At 34.0% G+C, this 13627-nt stretch overlaps 1 protein-coding gene across 2 annotated transcripts in view; it reads right to left on the bottom strand.

Annotated features, from left to right (window-relative positions):
- Positions 1-1133: 1133 nt before the first annotated feature.
- LOC149567292 (ubiquitin-like-specific protease 1D) overlaps positions 1134-13627 on the bottom strand; it is a 146659-nt gene continuing 134165 nt past the window's right edge. For both annotated transcript variants that reach the window (XM_089820459.1, XM_089820458.1), the window contains 3 exons: positions 11553-11667; positions 1877-1984; positions 1134-1768 (listed from right to left, as the gene is read on the bottom strand). In XM_089820459.1, coding sequence (XP_089676585.1) covers positions 1622-1768; positions 1877-1984; positions 11553-11667 — 370 coding nt within the window. In that variant the 3' untranslated portion in view covers positions 1134-1621. The remainder of the gene's footprint in view (positions 1769-1876; positions 1985-11552; positions 11668-13627) is intronic.

Genomic DNA, 13627 nt, shown 5'->3' with positions numbered 1-13627 from the left:
CCCTAGGACTCAGCATCATTAACATCTATGCATTCCAAATCCAGCATCTTCACTTGGACAACTATATACCAATTGCCTCCCCACTTCATGCAACCCTGGTCATACCTCTGTGCAGCCTCCAAGATTACCAATGTACACTTCCCAACTCCACCGTACATCGATTCCTCTACTCACGTTACGACAACTAGAATTTCCATATGCCATTCACCGTGCACTCTCTGCATCTGTCGTGGGACGTTGCCGACGGGGATATTTGGTTCCCATGTCGCCGTAAGGTACACCCTCCGTTTCACCATATGGTAGCTCCTTCATCCCTTCTATATGAATTCCCTACACAATCACCATACCTCACTTTACTGTACGATCATCCACAATCACTGGACATTATCCCCCCAACAGCATGACCCCATTCAACAACCCGTACAACCCACATCCAATTACCGTACAACTTCTGTAGCACACGGTCACAACCATCATCGTATGACTTCCAGGCCATCACCGCACGACAAAAAATCGAAAGCTCTTTCCCTTCGAAAGAGTATAACTGAAATGGAACATTGCATTTGTAGTGAAAATATGCTCTAATAACTCTGAAAATTGTGTTAAAGATACGTGGGTATGTCCTTTATTAACGTCGTATTGAGCCATATCCATATTGAGGGTCTTAAAAAACGGCCGTATTTGTATCTGATATCAGAACTGTATTTGTATCCATATCCATGTCCATGAGACTTTGATATTTACCCTCTTATGTATCAGAGTAAATTAGACAATATCTGCAAACATATCATGGAGAAGCATTCATCGTTTGTAGTAACTACTATAGGAAATGGTTGTCAGGATTTTTTTATAAAGCTATCAATTTATAATTCGTGGTTATTGGACAAATCTAGCAATTAATTTACTAAATTATTCCCCAAATAACAACACTATTCTGTTTAAGGAAGTTGTGAAATAATGAGAATTTAAAAAATGCTGGTCTTTCAACTGAAAACAATTTTTTAATTGTAAAATTTGCTTGTGACATTACAAGTCACAGTTCCTTAAAAATACTAATAGTATTTATTAATTGCAACCCAGTGGTTTTAATAATCTTGAAAACATGTAATCGCAAGGCTCTTTACATATCTTGATTAAAAAAAAAAATTTCCTGTACATAGAACTCTTGATAAATGAGAATTTATTACACCTCATTTTATATCTGATAAATGAGAATTTATTACACCTCATTTTATATCTGCTAGTAGCATCACTAATATTGTCAGAGTCTTCAATAAGACGACCTGTCAAATATGGATCTTGCACTTTGTAATAGGTTATATTTTCTTTCAGGTAAATTTGATAATGATGTTGTTAGAGTCTGGAATTCTTCATGAGCAAGAGAGAGATTATATAGACTTCATATTTGTGCTCATAATGCTGGATAAATGAAGTGCTCCATCTCTGTCACCAACATATCATACATACGACCACAGTGTACATTGAGATTACAGGGTGAGTCTCTATTTTGCAACTATCACACAGATCTAAGAAATGGTTAAGAAGCGATCAAAATTGCTTTTCAGACTTAAGAAATAGCCTTTTTATTTTATCCATGGAGCTTGTTAGAAAATTATATTTTTTAATTTACATCCTCGACAAGGGGAAATGAATTGTTCATAATATCCCGGCTTCCTTTTCCTGCATCTTCAAAGCATTTCTCAAGCAATTCACTAATTACACCCCTCAAACGTGAAGCTCCAACAGGTTCAAACCACTTTCTGCCAAACTGATAAACCAAGAATGTGATTCAGCACAAAAAAAATGAAGAGTTTAAATATTTTGTAGGAAACCTCCACTCATAAGAAAACGTCACTAAAAAGCATGTGTTTCTCACCCTATCCAAATCTGTCTTTCTGAGTCTTGTAGGAGCCTTCTCAATGAAATGCTCCATGAAGAACAGAACAAATAATCCACAATCATAATCATTCTGCTGCTGAGGAACCTGGGCAAAAGAAAATGGAATAATGACCTAGAATTATCAAATATGAAACCAGCATTGCAATTATTTCATGTCTCACTACAAGATTCCTGTTAACATTAACAGACACGTCAAGATCACTGTTAAATAATTAAGTATTATATTATGTGATAATAGAAACAGCACAAAAATGGTTTACAAATATTACTGCACAATTTGCATGACCCTGGAAACAATATATCTTACAGAAGCATTACAAGCCACATAGCATCTTACATACAGCTAAAGCCACTATGGATGAATTTTATACAAGAACCAAATATGGGATGTTTTTGACACATTTTTACTATGAAGCTATAATTCTCGAAGAAAATCACATCTGTATACGAAGCTAAAAATGTTTCCTAATTACCATCAAGTAAGTAGATGACTGATAATTTCTTCAAATTTATTGTAGTTGTTCCCAAAAATTAAGAATAACCACTATATGTCAATGCCAGTAGAATGCACTAGTTATTCCCACTCTCTACATTGGAATAATTATCTTAGAAGTAATTACATTTAGTACAAGATCTAACATATGTTTAACTTATTTGTGTATCATTATTGAAGGCCCACAATAGCCAAAGACTAAGGTTAACCTTAGTTGCCGGATTCCTACCCTAGAGGCCGAATCCGGATGCAGATTCTTTGCCAGATTCGTCCTGATTTGGGCAGGGTCCATGTTTTTACTCCACGGATCCATCTATACTGCGAGGATCAAGGACCTAGAGTGGACCCATGTGAATCCGCGAGGATCCACTGGCTAAAGGGTGTTTTAAGTGGGTCTAACTTCATTAAAAATCTTTTGTTTAATGTAAAATTCAATGTGGATGTGTTGATTTTCTTTATAAAAATGAAAATAGATCAATGATCAGGTATACTAGATTCATAGATTCATACTATGAAATGATTTAGTTTTAGAATTATGTATATTTCTCTTATTCTTTTGTATATATAATGCATATATATAGATGAACCCTCATTAATCATAATGGGAAAAAAAAAAATTACGAATCCACAGATCTGACACACATGCCCGAATCCGAATTGGCAACTTAGGTTAAAACTAATGTTGCTGGTTCTGGTTCAGATTTGGATTCAAGTTCATGCGTGTAATTCATGGTTTCAGCAAAAAATCATGATAGAGTAGCTTTATCTAAGGTTTTCTCCATGCAAAGAAATATAAAAACCACAACTACATAAATGTTTTAGCTAAAAACAGGAATTATAAGTGTTTGACAATATTATTCCAAGTATTATGTAAGATACTAGTATAAAAATTTCCTATGTTACAAGGAGACATATAGGGGTTGAAGAGCACATGATTATACTGGGGGGGTGACTCAGTATAATAAGAAATTTGCCAATTTAAAACTTTTTATCCAAACAATAACTTTAATAACTTAAACGTTGGAATCAACAACTATGCACATGAACACAATAACACAATTTTTACATGAAAACCCAATGCAGGAGAAAACCACAACAAATAAATGCTTTCTTATATAAATTGTTCTTTTACAATGTTTTGTAGGCTCCAACCTACTACAGGGTTCAACCCCTATGTTTATGAGCACGGACTCATTGGAAGCTCCAACTCCCACACTTTGCAGGCTCCGACCTACTGGAAGCACCAACCTTCACTCGTGTCTTCGTGAGCACCAACCCACCACAAAAAAACTTCTTTTCCACCGTTATTTAGTTGCTTACTCAACTAGATAATGGATGCTATCTATTCTCTAATCTATCTTAAGTCAACCTGACACACACACACATGTAGTCCACTCCTTTAAATCAGATTATATATCATTCTATATCTTTTTCTCCCTTTTATTATCTGCCTCTAACTTTAATCTTTTATATATTCTGGTCTTCTTGATATACCGACGCTTCCCTTATTGTTCTTTACTTCCACATGTTCTAAACTACCTTATTTTCATTTACTGCTCACTTCTTTATTCTTCTTATTTTTCATTATCCATCTGCACATATCTATATTTTCACATAGGTATAAATATATAAATTCAGAATAAGTCTGAATGTATATTATATTACTTAAAGCATTTTTCTGCTCCACACTGTCTTCATTTCAAATCTCGATGCCTTAATATTTTCCTTTTCTTCTTCACTTACTTCACATTCTTCATATATCTGCACACTTCATCTATTTATATTATTTCAATCCAATCAAAATGGTATGTCCTTTGACCAAAAGACACATCCTTTCTTTTAATTTTATTCTTTGTTTATTAAATCACCGATAATTATTGTCTTCAATAATTAGAATGGCAGCTTCATATTTCCTTTCCTATTTGGATCATATTGTGGCCTTTATCATATGTAATTTTTTATATCTGTATACTGGTGTTGGTTCTGAATATTATTACTTCAAATGAAAACGTGGCAATCAAACTCTAAATCATTTTTGTCTTTTATAGAACCTGGGCCTTTCAATTTCTGTCTCTTCTGATTTAATATTATCTTGCAAACTTCTTTGTCTGTTATTGCTCCATGGTCGCTGACTCTGGTTTGTCTTATACTTATCTTTTGTCTTGTCTTGATTTTGACGGAGCAAACCTTATTTTAATCAGAGTAAACACTTTTTGTCTTTAAATGGAAATGATGAGACTTGCATACACAACATAACAGATATATACAACAAAAACTTTAAGAAAAAATAACAAGGAACCAAACTTTTTTCCCAAGAGGCAAGAGAGGAAGTCATTTTTAAAACACTAGTGAAAAATCTGAAAATGCAATCAAAGAGATTTCTTGGATTTAGAAAATTGCAAGATGAAGTGTTAAATAGATTTTGAATCTTGACTCAATACTTGCAAGAGATGAGTCAAAATTTGTAGCTTGCCAAGTGTAGGAAGTTAGAGTAGAAAATTGCATCATTTTAGCAACCGTGTACAACCGTGTTCACTAAGCAATGTGCAACATGCAGAGAATTTGGAAAATGGCATCCAAAGCACATCAAGTGATTTAAAAGACTTGAATGTACGCTAGGAAGGATTGGATACACTTTGAAACTTACTTTGATCCAAATACTTATTGTTTTCTCCAATTTTCTCAAAATAGATCTCAAAAATTTAAATAGATAATTTCATGCAAGATTGGATAATAAGCAATAAAGATTTTAAGCACAAGTGAGACACCTGTATGATATCTCCAACAAATAATGGGTTTTTGTCTACTGTCTCCAAGCTTGAGGGTTTCCATCCTCAATCCAACTTGAAGTTGAACCTTCAAATTATCCAAGAGAATAGTAATCAAATCAAATAACCAAGTATGCTAAGAATGAGCCTCTTAGTGTTCTTTTAAAGCACAACCTTGTGACACTTCATTTCCCTTAAGCTTCATATTCCTTTTTCTCGCTTTATTTTTCCTTTAAAATATCCATTCCTACTTAAGTGAATATAGTGCTCTTTTAATAATAAAGTGACATAATAATATGTATTTTAGTTTAATAGTTACTTTATTAATAAATCATTTAATCATTACACATCAACATTATTGATCAAATGGACTCGAATAATCATGTGTGATAGCTCATTGGAAAGGTCTTGGCAAGATGCTCTCAATCCAACATTGAAATGTCAAGAATATTGAGCCCTGTTGACTTACTATAAATACTATGCATCTGGAAACCCCCTTGAAACTTTCTGATTGGCTTGAAAGTGGAATTGCCTAGGCCGATTCTCACTTTGGTTGATGTAAAGCCTACTTAGTCTACAGGACTAAGACAAAATGGGCTAATGACACATCAAAAATTAATGGCCTTGAAAGGGACATTACATGCTACAACTATAGTAACTCAAACATCTATTGCTCAAACTTCTACTATTAGAATTCTACAGTGCAAATTTATGTTGCTCCACTTTATCATGTCCTTAATACACTTCTTCAAAATATGGGGCAAATGTAGAATCAATTTCCCAACTTTACAAACACTTCTTCACAACCATTCTAATGTTGCAGCCCTTCAACTCTCTACATTCTAAACACATTTTTACTCTAAGGGCTTAAAGTGTGAATGATTAAGAAATACAATGCAAAGGGAGATCCACAATCTCATGTTTTTGCTTTCATTGCACCATGTAGTGACTCACTTTTTCAGGATGACTTGTAAAAGAAACTATTCCCATGATTACTTGAAGATACTACATTGGATTGTTTTTCCTCTCTCTTGAATCATTCAATCTTTTCATTTCACCAATGATAAATCAATTCTAACAACAAATCTGAGAAAAGAATGGACCATACTTCACTTTCAGCAACCTCGTCCATTACAAGAAAGGAAATGACAAACAAAGTAATTGACTTTATTTGCTAAAATATTCACTCTCTCTCAAGTTCCTTGTGCACTCACTACTTCCAATGTGTAGAGAGTGTTGATTGAAAAACGTGCAGCCAACACTTATAGGCAAAATTTTGCTAGTGAAATACAATTCCTTCCCATATTTCTGTATTGCATTGTGCAATAATCAACAAAATGTGACTCAATATAGGGGCTCTTCCTCATTGTTTGATAATCAAGGTGTAGCATGTTCATTTGGAGCTATAAAAAGCATAAAATATTTTATTAAAGGTCTCAACAATAGCATCTGAAAACACAAACAATTGTCTAAATTGTCTAATAGACATGTAAGAACCCGTGTTCCACAGGGACGCATTCCTCAAAGAATTTTGCCACAAATGGATAGGCATAAGCATAAGCAGCAGTAGAATACTTTCTAAAAGAAGGGAAGGGCATACAATTAATGAAATTTAGACAAGATCCCCTGCCACTGCCCCAACTGGCCGCACCCTCACCCCACTACAACCCAAGGAGGAAAGCATGTTGAGATGGTGAATGCAAGGCTGCTTTTAAGAAATAAACCAATCAATCATGCAACACGATTTTTACAATTACAAGCTTCGGTTTTCTCTCACCATCTCTTAGCTTGTGAGACAAGTTCGTCGATATTATAGTTTTATGAACTTTCTGACATGCTTTACGTATTTCCCTCTCTATTTCAATTTATTCCTTATTCTGGCATGGGCTTCACTCTCACTATAAACTTTTTAAATCAAATATGCAGTGCAACAATACCATTGACGACAATGATGTGTGTTGTCTTGCATTTTGTCACCACAAAATAAAGGTAACAATATGAAACTTTTCCTATACGCATTTTTCTAAGAAAGTTCAGTATTTTATTGGTAAGAATTGATTAAACAATCACTATCAATTCATATAGTGAATCCTTTTACTGAAGGCTTTCGTCAAGTCCTTTTCATTTTGTTAGCCTATGCTCAATTTTTTAGGCCTTCAATGTCCCTTTTAGCATTGCTGAGTACTTGTTTAGTTTTCTTTAAACTTTTGCTTCGTTCAATCTCTTGCTTTCAATTTTCCCTTCGATTTGGCATACTTTACAGCTTAATCAGACTTATTAGTCAAAAGATATGACCATTTAAGTGCCCAAAAGGTGGACTCTCCAAGCACAGTCACATATTTAAAATATGGATGTTATAGTTTAATGTAGAGTTGCACTTTTTTTTAAAGTATAACTTAAAATGACTTTATGTTATGTTTTGGAGCTACTTTATCACTTTTGAATTATCACTTACGTGACTATAGTGCACTTTATGTTATAATTTTGTGTTGAGTTGCTTTTTAATTTTTCACTTAAGTGACTATAGTGCACTATATAGTCTAATCAAATATTGAGATTTAATTTAATGTTTTATTTAAAATATCTAAGTAAATATTGCTTTTAAAATAAATCTTTACACAATATGTAAACTATATAGTGTAAATACTAAATTTGACCCATTTTAAGTGATACTCAATAATCAATTAGACATGTGCTACATAGAAAGTTTAAACTGTCCAACCCAATAACATGTTTTTTCTTGAAATATGTCCCATGCAATGAGATTTACCTCTTACATGTAGATGCATTTAGAGAGATATATTTTGTCTTACCCATATGCATGTAAAGTCAAAGCATATTTTCAGCACATGCAAATGCACTTGGAAAGTGAGATTTTGCACTTAAATGGAAAAGATTGACTGAGGCAAATGAAAAAGCAAGTCATTTTAAATATGTAAAAGGCTTTCAAGAGTCCAATTTACATGAAAACCACCATCTACATGTAGAAACGTCACATGTCATTGCACTCATACAGTGCAATTTGCCTTGAAAGGCAAATGCTAAGTTTTTAAAACATGCAATGACCTTTCTAGAGTCTGATTCGCATTTAAAACACTTTTCTAGCCTAGGCATCACATGTAAATGGCCTTCTAGAGTGCGATTTGCACTAAAACATGACATTTCCAATTCATTTTAAATATGCAGTCACTCTTCTAGAGTTCGATTTGAATGGAAATTGCTTTCTACATGTTGGGTGTTGCATGCAATGATTCTCCTAGAGTGTGATTTGCACTTCCAACTCCAATACATGCTTATTTTAATATGCATTTTCATGTTGAGGGTCCGATTTTGCTCTCCAAGAAAAAAGCTGGAGGTTGACGAGAAATAAAACATGTAATCACATCCATAGAATGCAATTTAGCATTTAGATGCATGCAAACACATTCAAAGGGGGTTTTTCTTCATTACAAACCAAAATGTCTCATGTAAAGGCATCAAAAGGGCATTTTTTCTCCAAAAATGCCCAGAGACAATCATTTTTGCACATGTGTTTGCATTTGGAGGGCACATTTTGGCATTTAGAATCTAGAAGCAAGTTTATGCATTCCATGTTTTTTACCATTTCAAGTAAAAATGGTTCATGTATTTGACCTTGGAAATCACAGTTTGTAACTTTGAATTTGTCATAGGCTTTTAGTTGTTGCATGCATTTGCACTTGGAGAACCCAATTTTGGAGAAGACTTGTTCATCTAAACTTCTCTTTCCCTCATTTTTGGCTCATTGAGCTCCAAGTAAGTAGAAGATTTCAACTTTGTTTGTATTTCTTACTTGTTTTGCTACAATACTACATTTTTTGGCTCGTTTTTTGCCATCTGTTCAAATACAACCCATGTCTTTTGCATTTTGTCTTTAAATAAGTTTGAAAGCTTCTCATTTGCAAATGTCAAAACTCTTCCAAACACCAAAAACGAAATTGCATGTAAAGGTATATCTTCAAGTTTGTCATGTTTGAGTCAACAGCAAGGGGTAAGTTTTTGTTTTGTCCATAGTTTTTCTTTCTTGTTTGTTGCTTGTTTTTAGTTTGTTTTTGGAGAGAAGTTGAAGTTTTTCACTGAAGAATGCAAGTGCATTTCCATGTTTCCATCTCCCATACTTGATCTATTTTCCAACTCATTTATTTTCCACTTTCCCATACATGTAATCGCACTCTCTGAACCTAATTGCATGTTTTACATCATATAAAATGAGGAATTTTTACCACATGCAATGACATCTAGAGAACCCAATTTGGGTGAAAACTCACATTTTAAAATGCCAAAACTTTCATTTTGCACATACCCAAATGCTTCCAACTTGCATTCTTGGTCACCCAAAGAAAAAACCTAATTTTGCCCACATGCAATCCACCATCTTAAATCTGAGTTTGGCCATTTTTACCCTAAATACAAGTCTTAAACATTTCAAGCCTTCGAAAGTAGTCAATAAGTATCTAATCCATACTTCAAATAGTCATCCCTCATGGATCCAATCCAATTGGAAGATGTTTTCATCTTTATGTTGTGGCATACTCTTCAAGATATGTCAAAAATTCTTTAGAAAACAGAGATATCATGTTGAGAAGACATGCTTTGATTCTCAAGAAGCAATTATTCATTTGGTCTCCACTTTATCATTGGCTAGCTGAGAACTTCAGTTCATATGGGAATGCACCAAAGCACTTTGATTTGTAAAAAAGAAGAGAAAAATCATTTGAAGATGGTGATGGGAAAGTTGTTTCGGATTTACATCCAAACACCATTGAAAAGGTTTTTCGAAGTGTCAGAAATTCCAAAACGTACGAATCTAACAAAGAAGAATTCACAACTTTGGAATGAGGAAAAGCTTGATTACATCGAGTTTTCAAATAATAAATGAAAATTCGACAAAGAGAGTGCAATGGTGCAGAATACAGGGGTTTCTTATCTGGTGATCATCCACATTTCTGTCACTAAGTACAGAGGCTTTTGCTGACAATCTACAAGATTGATTCAGCAATTCTACTTTTTCTGCATATTGTTGTATTTACAGAAGATGTATTGCATGTCCCAATGACATGTAATCCAATAATTCTTCTCACCTAGTTTTATCGGGTCAAAGTGATTGGGCTACTCCCACTTTTCCTCCTTTCTCTCACTTCTTTTCCTATAAAAGAAGTACCCCCCTCATTGTAAAAATAATATTTCTATTGTATGCAAGAAAGCTCTGATAAAATTGTGCAAGCATAACTTTAATTGTGTAATACTATTTTGAAGAAAAGTGAATACAAAGAAGCAATTGGAGCTAACACTTTGATTGAGAGCAATTGTGATAGCACAAATTGGAAGCTTTGACTGTAATTTGTGTTTGTTATCTTTAATTCATGTTTTTATTGTATGTTTAATGATATAGCATAATGAGTCAAGAAGTAATTAGAGCCGAAGCTTTGACTGGGAGCGATTGTGATGATACATAGACTAGAAGCTTTGACTATAGCTTGTATTGTCACCTCAATTCACAAAAATTGTTAGAATTCCCTACTTCTGGAAGTCTTTGCACCCCAATGGTCGAGCTTATTCTTATAGAATAGGTTAAATTAGGACTTTGAGCCAAACCGGTACACTTTCAACTAGCCTTTGAGTTGGTGTTTTGTATCCGTATCACTATTTCCAACTATTAATATAAGTGTAGTTAGAGATTTCATCTTGCCCATTACTTGATATGCGAGTAACTGGATTCTTTCTTGAATATTAGTAACACCCCTTTCAAAATCTCTCAACTTCTTGCTTACCTTGAATTGATCCAAGGAACGGTGAGAAGGGGCAGCCTTCCCTTAAAGGTAGGAGAGACTCTATCTCATACGTTGTGGCTGGTCTACCTATTTTGCAATTGGATTTTAACAAAATTGTTGATTGCAAAATATCCGCCCAACAATGTGTTCTATGTATGAAGAAATGTATTAATTTTTCTTCCTGTATGCAAGAACTTGCAACTCTAAAGATGTAAATAGCTAAATTTCTAAGTTGTTCATAGGTGCCATGACATTATATTGCAATTTACTAACAAATGGACCAATGACCTCTATGATGGCAATGATCATATTTCCTAGCTCAAAATGAAATATCTACCTTTTTATCTTAAAGATTTAAGTCAAAGATCACCAATCATCAACATATAACACAGAGGTGGTGTCCATAGATGCCACACCAAACCATATTGCTTATAATTAATGATAGGTTAATGACCTCTGAGATGATAATTGCTGCATCAGTAACTCAAAGTATATATTTACCTCCTACTAAAACTCTTAGTGCAATATAAAGTAAAAAACCATAAATCATGAAACACAAGAAGCATAGAAAGCACATAAGTATAAACTAAAAACCAAATATACCTCTATTTGTTTCTCTTGAATCTTGTTTGGCAGATCTTTCCAAATTTCTCCTGCAATAGGAACTTGTGCAGGAACCTCTTCTTGATTTAAATGCTCCCATTCTGCTTTTAAGTAACTATAAAGCAAAATCATATATGTCAGGTACATGTGTTAAGATACTCAAAAAACAATTTTCCTATCCAGTGTTGTAATTTTAGAATGAGGATTCATTGCCACCCTAAGGAGAGTTTGCATAATAGAAATTGTGCATAAACTTTCCTGTCATATTTATCATATTTGGGGATTTCCTTAAACATTTTATGTAAGAACCTGGCAAAATCAAGCTGTACCTTCCCCTTTATTCCCAATTCATCGATGTGTAAGGTATAACTATACTCTAGCATAGATTGCATAATGGGTATTTAAGATGTGTTGCATAAAAATTATATAGATTAACTTTGAAGATTGCATACCCAACAATGAATTTCTTTTAGAAATGTAACGCAAAAACTTTTGATAGTAAATCAAATATTTAGTAAGAAGTATTCCATTTACCAATCAGTAGTTTTCTGTTCTCGTTGCTCTCTATTTTATTCATGTTTTTGCTTGTGTAAATTGTTTTATGCTAAAATAGTTCACATGTTCTCATGAACAGGTTAGAGCTGATGAATGTCATCATTGTAGAAACCGCTATTGCAGTGGTAGAAGGTTTTATGTTGGCATGCATAGATAGCAATTTAGCGTGCCAGAATAGTGATGCAAACCCACTAAGGAAAGGGAAATGCCAATGCAGTAGATGTAAGAATATATGCAAAGTTGTGAAAGAAGCAACATGCAGATATCATCTAAATAATTGTATCAAACTTAAGTAGCCATTTTATCTACTCTACTTGTACAACTTGAGGTGCAATAGGAAGTCAGGACCATTCAATAAGTTGGAGGAAACTGCAGTTGCCACGAAGGATGGGAGATTGAGAGCTTATGCCTGAAAAAGGAATAAGTTTCTCTGGTTCATGGCCCAATCAAGACAATAGAATATACTTTTAGACTGTTTGAATAAAACCATGATCTAAAAGTCTTCAATGATTTCAAAGCCAGCAGGATCTAGTTGTAAAAAGAACTACTATCCCACTGTACATTGTTTAACCTAGGAGTATTATTGGAAAGAAAATATTATAATGAGCACAAAACCAGACGAGAACTATTTGCAAAGCATTGGAAGACTATACCGTTAAATGATATAATAAAGAATAAGTCGTTCAGATTAGTGCACTTCCAAACAAGCAGAAAACAGTATAAGTTTCTATAGTGTAGGAAAAAGAGCACGAAGCTAAAGTCATCAATGATTTCAGAGCTAGCAAGGGTTGATGATGAAAACCCTACTATCCAACTACACATTGTTTGACCAAGGACAGTGACTTGAAGAAATGGCATAATGATAGCAAATCTAACCAGAATAGTTCCCTAAAACACCAGAAGACTATACCACTAAATGGCATGATCAAGTGAATCTCAGTGAAGAAGTCACATGGGCCAAAATACAATTTTAAAAAAAAAATTCACAAACAAGCTCATGAATGCTCAAACAGTGCAAAAACTAAAAAATCTAGGCTCGCAAGGCTCTAGCAAGTTCCCTATGCTCACTCTTTCTTTGTCTCTTGTTTGAGTTGTTGACGAAGATAAACAAGATGAGAATGATAAAGATGGTAATGATGGTTGGGACCTTTCCATGAGCACTTCAGACCCCCATTGATTTATGGAAAAATGGATGACTGGGACCCTCATCCTCCATGCATTGTTCTTACTCTTTTCATGTAGCAGCTTACTGCAATTGTGATATTGTGTTTTCCCAAGCAGCTGCCCTTTTTCAACTATTTCAACCCACCTTTTCTTATGAATATGTGTAATACTATTTTGTAAGTGATAATATTGAGACTGCTCATCAAAAAAGAAGATGAAGCAATAAAATATTATAATGAACAATGTTACACTTGTCAAATGTGAACGGATGAGAATTTGGAACAAAAGACTTTGTAAATGGCCTAAACAAACTATCGAAGGCAAGTTTGATAATAACAATAATGTGATGATTTCTA

Source organism: Cupressus sempervirens, chromosome 3 (genome assembly GCF_028749045.1).
Source record: "Cupressus sempervirens isolate cs-2001-9-10 chromosome 3, ASM2874904v1, whole genome shotgun sequence".
Classification (NCBI taxonomy): domain Eukaryota; kingdom Viridiplantae; phylum Streptophyta; class Pinopsida; order Cupressales; family Cupressaceae; genus Cupressus; species Cupressus sempervirens.
This window is presented reverse-complemented; position numbering and strand designations above follow the sequence as displayed.